This window comes from Terrapene carolina, unplaced genomic scaffold (genome assembly GCF_002925995.2).
Source record: "Terrapene carolina triunguis isolate 2854851 unplaced genomic scaffold, T_m_triunguis-2.0 Scaffold50378, whole genome shotgun sequence".
In the NCBI taxonomy this organism is placed as follows: Eukaryota; Metazoa; Chordata; order Testudines; family Emydidae; genus Terrapene; species Terrapene triunguis.
Window position 1 is genome coordinate 1 of NW_020714729.1, and position 7,778 is coordinate 7,778.

Here is a 7,778-nt window from a genome sequence, read left to right on the forward strand (position 1 = left end):
GAATCCCTGGCTTGGAAGCTGCTCACATCTGGATTTCCATCCCTTTCTCTATGTTCTACATTATCAGCCTGTTGGGAAATGTCACAGTTCTGTTTGTTGTATGGAAAGAGCAGACCCTGCACAAGCCAATGTACCTGCTGCTCTGCATGTTGGCGCTCACAGACATTGGCATGTCTACCTCTGTTATGCCGAATGCATTGTGTATATTTTGGTTCAATTTGAAAGGCATTACTGTGGGTGGCTGCCTCACCCAGATGTTCTTCCTTCATGCGGCTTCTGTTATGCACTCAGCCGTCCTCGTCACAATGGCCTTTGATCGCTATGTCGCTATATGTAATCCCCTGAGATACTCCACCATCCTCACCAACACACGAATAGCTAAGCTCGGGCTAGTGGGTTTGACAAGAGCTGTTCTCTGCATCCTTCCCCTGCCCCTGCTCTTGCGCAGGCAGCCATTCTGTGCCAACCGCATTATCCCCCATACGTACTGCGAGCACATAGCTGTGGCGAAGATATCGTGTGGGGACATCACAGTCAACAGGATGTACGGTTTGGTAATGGCATTTGTAGTCATCGGGTTAGACCTGATGCTCATTGCCCTGTCCTATGGTTTGGTCATCAGGGCCGTCCTCAGAATCTCCTCCAAGAAAGCCCACCAGAAAGCCCTCAACACCTGCACAGCCCACATCTGTGTGATGCTGACATCTTATGCTTCCTACCTCTTCTCTAACCTGACCCACCGATTCGGTCAGGGCATCGCTTCCAACTTGCACATCATCTTGGCCAACCTCTATTTCCTCATTCCCCCCATGCTCAACCCTATCATTTATGGGATCAAAACCAAAGAGCTTCGTGACAAAGTAGGCAAATACATATGCAGAATGTGATTGCCTGGGGCCACTGACTTTAAACTTGTGTGACAAGAGGGGGAAAGGATATCGCCACAGTCATCACGTGTGCTCTGTCCCAGTTTGTCTGAGCTCAGCACTTTGGAAGTTCACAGTCTGAGTACTTCCTCACACCTAATGTCTTACCACTTCCAGACCAAGCACTGCTCTCTCCATTGCTGAGTTCACTCTCTCTGACCATCCCCTGACCACTTTGAGCATCACCTGTCAGCCCCCACCCTCACACACCCTGTCATTTGGCCTTTCCATGACTTCCAGACCACCAGAAGATACTGCAACTTTCTGAAGCAAGATGTCTTTCCATTAGTCTCTGTGTGAATAGGGTTCTGGATCAGTTTGGCTAAACGGAACCTATGCTTTCTGATAGCCAAAGAAAAAGAGAGCAGCTACAATGCTGAATTTCTTTATCATATGTGCAATCATCCGGTGAACAAAATGTACCTCATTTTTCTACTTCCAATCCTTCAGGAGGCCTGGAGGATAAACAAAATGTCTCAGTTGAACAGTGCTAATACAGTAAGCTGCGCAGGATTTGAGGACGTTCTACTAGAGCTTGTTGGTGAGAGTTACGAAACTTTGTGTTTTTCAGAACCTTTGAGTCAAATAACTTACCTTTTTGCACAGTTGATTTTGGAGTCACTTTTCAGCTGGAACTTTCAAAACACACACTAACCATTCTCATTGTTGAAGATGTCAAAAGGAAGTGTCGCGATTTCATGTTGGAGTTTGTGAAACAGAGATTGCCACCAAAATGTCCAGTTGATTGAATCTCTTGCAGTACTACGTCCTTCTACTGTGCTCAGTCTTTCACCTCCTAAGTTGGCTGATATCTCATTTTTGCCATTGTTTTGTGGAGACCTTGGACAGTTCAATCGGCAATGGAGAGTTTTGCTAATGGAGGTGCACTAGCCTCATACTCTGGACAATCAAGTTGAGCAGTTTTGGGTTGAAGTTCTCCAACAGATGGACGCCGCTGAGGACAAAGGCTTTAGTGAACTTGACTCATTTGCTTTTTCACTGTTGTCGCTACCTTTTAGCAATGCTGAAGTTGAAAGATTTGTTTTTATTACGTTCATCTAAGAAAACAAACTGCAGAACAAGATGCAAGACGAACTTTTAGAAAACATTCCCCATGTCAGGGTGTATATGCAACAATACAAAATCTGTTGTGAACAGTTTACACCAATGAAAGAAATGATTGCACTGGTCATTGCTGATGTATGACCAGCCGCAGAAGGATTTTACTTTTGACGAAGACAGTGAGGATGAAATGTAGCATTTTAGAGACTAACAGTAACAAACTACACCTCTACCCTGATATAACGCTGTCCTCAGGAGCCAAAAAATCTTACCGTGTTATAGCTGAAACCACATTATATCGAACTTGCTTTGATCCGCTGGAAATGCGCAGTCCCGCCCCCCCGGAGCACTGCTTTACTGCGCTATAGCTGAATTCGCGTTATATCGGGTCGCTTTATATCAAGGTAGAGGTGTAATTCAACTCAAAATATGGACATTGGCTACTATGATTGAACGCATTAGAAATAAATATAATCATGTTATTTTTGGGTTTGCACTATATACATTTTGGGCTACTTTGGGGCTATTTTTAACATTTCCCATTTTTTGTTTGAAACAGCTGCCAACACGCATTCGGGATACAAGTACCAGTACTGGGGTTTTGAATGTGAATTTGATTTTCATCTCACTTTGTTTTTAATGTGGATGAACTCCTGCTGAGACTTGTAGGTTTTTTTAATCATATCTGTACTAAGTATCTAACAAAAGCTTTCATTGGTTACTTGATGTGTTAGTAAAAAAATCTGTTAATAAAAAACCCCTTTGTTTCAATAAATAGATTGGGCTACTTTGGGTTAGTTTCCAAGTGATTTTGGGCTATTAATGCAGTAGAAATCTGGCAACTGCAGAACTGGGCTAGAGGCAGAGCTGCAGTGTTGAGGCAGCGCGTGGGGGCTGAGTAGACCAGAGCCAAGAGCTGGGGCAGCGCAGACCAGCTGCACCTAGGGGGAACAATACTAGGTTTACAATGGTGCCAGGACCACTCCGGTGGCAGGCCCACATTTGTAAGGGGCCCGTAATAACTACTTGGAGGCCCACAAAGTGTTAATCCAGCCCTGGCCATAACCAAGCAATACACTGCAAGGTGTGCTGGGAGTTGTAGTTTGCATGCTACTGCCTTCCACCGAGGCCCTTGGACCTGCACTGACTGCTACACTGCTAACCCAGAATGCCCCGCACCATGCTGTGAGCTGCCCCAGTTGAAGTGGGTTGAAGGACACAGGATAGGGGCTCCTGGTTTGGCCTTCCCCGCCCCCGAGTCTCCCCTGCGCTCCTGGGGCAGCAGCAGTGCTGTGACTCCCGGCGTGCAGCCCCCGGCAATCGTGGTGCCCGGCTGCAGGCTCCTGGGCACTACATCCATAGTGGCTAGGATGGTATTTTCTGGAAGATCACCAAAGGATTGTAGTTTCCTCAGGAAGTCAGTGGTGTCTCAAAGATAGCTGGGAGTGCTGGTAGTAAAGGGCCTGAGGAGAGAGTCCACATAGCCAGACAATCCTGCTGTCAGGGTGCTAATGCCTGAGATGATGGGGCATTCAGGATTCCCAGGTTTATGGATCTTGGATAGCAGATAGAATACCCCTGGTCGGGGCTCTAGGACTGTGTCTGTGTAGATTTGTTCCCGTGCTTCTTCAGGGAGTTTCTTGAGCAGATGGTGTAATTTCTTTTGATACTCCTTAGTGGGATCAGAGGGTAATGGCCGGTCGAACGTGGTGTCAGAGAGTTGCCTAGCAGCCTCTCGTTCATATTCTGACCTATTCATGATGACGACAGCACCTTCTTAGAAACAACTCTTACATTATAATCAAAAAGGCTGACAGAGGCTGTGGATGGCATTGTGTTCTGCATGGCTGAGGTTATTGGGGCAAGTGATGCTGCTTTACCACAATTTCAGCCCATGTATGTTGGTGGAAGCACTCTATGTAGAAGTCCAGTCTGTTGTTTCGACCTTCAGGAGGAATCCACGCAGAATCCTTCTTTTTGTAGCATTTTGAAGGTTTCTTTGGGTTAATGTGCTGTTCAGTGGTGTGTTGGAAATATTCCTTGAGTCGGAGACAGCGAACGTAGGATTCTAGGTCACCGCAGAACTGTATCATGTTCATGGGGGTGGTGGGGCAGAAGGTGCCCCTCCCCAATGGCCATGGAGGAGCAGACCCAATGGCCTGTTGCAAGGGATGGATGATTGGGTGTTGTATATGGGGTATGGAGTGTTCTGCTGGGAAGGTACACAGTTCTGTAATGTAGCACTGGGGTGTACAACTGCACCAGGAATATGGCCAAATTACACACATCTACATGCTGCCATCGGAACTTTGGTGCACAAATGGATCAGTGGAACTCATTGCTGTTAACATTGAACCAGTGCATACTATCTGATTCCATACCAAGTGGTCGAGCTGGTTTGGACAATATCCCATTTCTCTGTGGATATTCAATGGACTCATGATATGGGCCAAAAGCATGTGAAACCTGCAGGAGCAGCTCGATACAACTGCCAACAATTGGACACATTTCAAATATATTCTCCAGAATGATGTTAAAAGAATCTTAACCCTGTCCAAGGAGGAGAAGCAGTGCTTCTGGTGGTGCCTCGGATGTTGGACTATATTACAATGGTCAGGACTCGGTGTCACTGTGGATCATTATGGCTGTTGGCCTATTATTAAGTATACTAATTCTGTAAAATATACTGCAGTGGTTAAGGAGGGTCCAGAAACTCAAAGCACAACCACTGATTATAAGACATAAAGCTATGTAGGCCCTCCACCGAAGTGTAACAGATATCCTGGACCCAACCTCCTTGGGCCTATTGCTATGGGAAGTCTGCAACACTAATTGGAATCCTTGCAGTATGCCCATAGAGAGGAAGATGCAGGGCATCATACTACACAGGGGGCAGTGGAGCAAATGGAGCACCGACACATTCCATCTCGATACCTGGCCCTTTCAGGAAATGTGCCACCATGTGCCCTATGCATTTCCAGGGACACCTGGGCAGGAGGGTCCCAGAAGAAAAGAGAAAACAAGGGGTGGAGTGTTAGGAGTGCTAGTGACAATGTACGATTTAGGCCTGTATCTTCACCTGAGATAGAATTTTGGGTCTTGTTTACCCATTTGATTTTTGACACTCTTATGTCTATATATTCTTATATCTTATGCCAATGCATGTGAACAAAGGACAAAGCCACTGTGTGTGTTGTTTCTGCCTGGCCAGATGGTTTTGTTAGTATAATGGAACAGAAAGGATAATTAAGCCTGGTAAGGAGGGGAAAGGTGGGGACACTGGGAAACAAGGCTGTCAGGGTTCCCTCTCCACTCTGAACTCTGGGGTACAAATGTGAGGACCCACATGAAAGACCCCCTAAGCTTATATTTCACAAGCTTAGGTTAAAAACTTCCCCAAGGCACAAATTCCTTTCCTTGTCCTTGAACGGTATTGCTGCCACCACCAAGTGATTACAACAAACATTTAGGGAGGGACCACTTGGAGCCCTATCCCCCCAAAATATCCCCCCAAGCCCCTTAACCCCCTTTCCTGGGGAGGCTTGAGAATAATATACTAACCAATTGGTTATAATGTGAGCACAGACAAAATCTCTGCTTTTTAGGACACTGAAAATCAATCAGGTTTTTAAAAGAAGATTTTTTTTAAAGTAAAAGAATCACACCTGCAAAATCAGGATGGAAGGTAATTTTACAGGGTAGATAAACAGATTTTAAACACAGAGGATTCCCCTCTGGACTCAACTTCCCAGTTACAAAACAGGAATGAAATTACCTCTTAGCATAGGGAAAATTCACAAGCTAAAACCTCCGGCGGCGCAGGGTCCGGAGGCATGGGGACTGCCCGAAGCCGGTAGCGCTGGCTCGGGCAGCTTGGCTCTTAAACAGAGCCGAAGTCTGAGTCAGGGGAGGAGCAGAGCAGCTGGAGCCCGGGAGGGGAAGTGCCCAGCCGGGGGCGCAGGGTCCGGAGGCAAGGGGGCTGCCCGAAGCCCGAGCGCTACCGGATTCATGGTTTGCCGGGCAGCCCTTTTCGCGTGGCTGGGAGGGAGGAGGGGGAGTTAGGGCGGGGACTTTGGGGAAGGGGTGGAGTTGGGGCGGGGCCGGGGTGGGGAAAGGGGCGGGGCCAGGGCCCGTGGAGTGTCCTCTTTTTTTATTTTTTAAATATGGTAAGCCTAGCGTTGAGCTGCTGCTGCTGGGGTTTCCCTCTGTCCAACACAGAGAGAGGACACTGGTCTAGATGAACCATAGGTCTGATCCATGATGAAATTCCTGACAGTGACAGCCCCAGGTGCTGCAGAAGAAGGTGTAAGAAACCCAGCAGTAGGTGGATGACCGAACAGTCCTGAGGGTGTCACCCTAATGCATAACAGCTAGAGATTGGCTTCTGCCCTGAAATAGATGGGCATATAGGCTTTCCAAAATAATTATTTAGCAGTAACTATTCTAACTGGATAGTCTCACTATCCATGTAAATGTCCACATCCTTCCTGATTCTTGCTTAGCTCATGATCTCAACTACCTCTTGTGGCCATGAGTTCCTCAGTATAATTATGCATTTAGTGAAGAAAGCATTCTTTTTTTAATCTGTTTTGAATTTGCCATGTTCCAGATAATTGAATGTCCTCTTGATCTTGTGCTATGAGACAGGAAGAACACATTCTCGATCTACTCTCTACCAGTCAGTATTTTATAGATGTTTATCATTTCCCACCTAATTCGTATTGTTTGTAAGATAATAATCCCAGTCTTTTCAATATCTCTCTGTATGAGAGTTTCCCTGGACCCTTGATCATTCTCGTTGCCCTTCCCTGAGCCCTTTCTAATTCTGCCATATCCTGTGTGAGAAGGGTGCCCAGTACTACACAGAGGAGTCCAGAGGAGGGTGAAATATTGACTGACCGATCTCATGGCATTGCATTTTCTGTATGATTCCCCATCCCCCTCCTCCTGGATCCCAGAGATTTGCTTAGTTTCTGTACGTGCTTGCGCTGTGAGCAGGGTTTCACATTGCTGTGTACCATGATGCCCAGGTCCCTATCCTGAGTTCATACAGTTAAATTAGAACCTTGTAAGGTGTTTGAGGAGTTTGAGCTTTTCCCTCCAATGGGTATACATGAGGCAGATATTACCATCAAAGTTCATCTGCCATCATGATGCCCATACACCTGGCTTGGTTAGCTCCCTGTGAGGGCTTCTCTGGACTACACTTTGACCTAAATAATCTGGTGCCATCCCTAAATGTTGGCAACTCACTGCTCACCCCCTTTTCTACATTGTTAATAACTATAAAATATTTACCCTACTATTTGTTATAAAGTGTAATCAACCTCATTGTGTTTCTTTCCCTTCACAGGAACCTTGAGCATTTCTGAGCCCAATCAACGCATCTACCACCTCTCATGGCAGCTTTCAACCTCACCCCCTCTGACCCTTCAACATTCACACTAATGGGGATCCTGGCTTGGAAGCTGCTCACATCTCGATTTCCATCCCTTTCACTATGTTCTATATTATCGGCTTGTTGGGAAATTTTACGCTTTTGTTTGTTGTAGGGAAAGAGCGGACCCTGCACAAGCCGATGTACCTGCTGCTCTGCCTGCTGGCAGTCACTGAAATTGGCACGTCTACCTCCATCGTGCCAAATGCACTGTGTATACTTTGGTTCAATTTGAAAGGCATTACGGTGGGTGGCTGCCTCACCCAAATGTTCTTCCTTCATGCGGGTACTGTGATGCACTCAGCTGTCCTCGTGACAATGGCCTTCGATCGCTACGTTGCCATATGTAAACC

The 7,778-nt window shown here is 46.5% G+C and overlaps 1 protein-coding gene across 1 annotated transcript; it reads left to right on the forward strand.

The window, feature by feature from the left end:
• Positions 1–5: 5 nt before the first annotated feature.
• LOC113405732 (olfactory receptor 52N2-like) lies at positions 6–887 on the forward strand (the record flags this gene model as incomplete). Its single annotated transcript, XM_026646982.1, has 1 exon — positions 6–887. A coding segment is annotated over one exon (882 nt), but the record flags the coding sequence as incomplete, so codon positions are not given.
• Between the last annotated feature and the right edge of the window lie 6,891 nt (positions 888–7,778).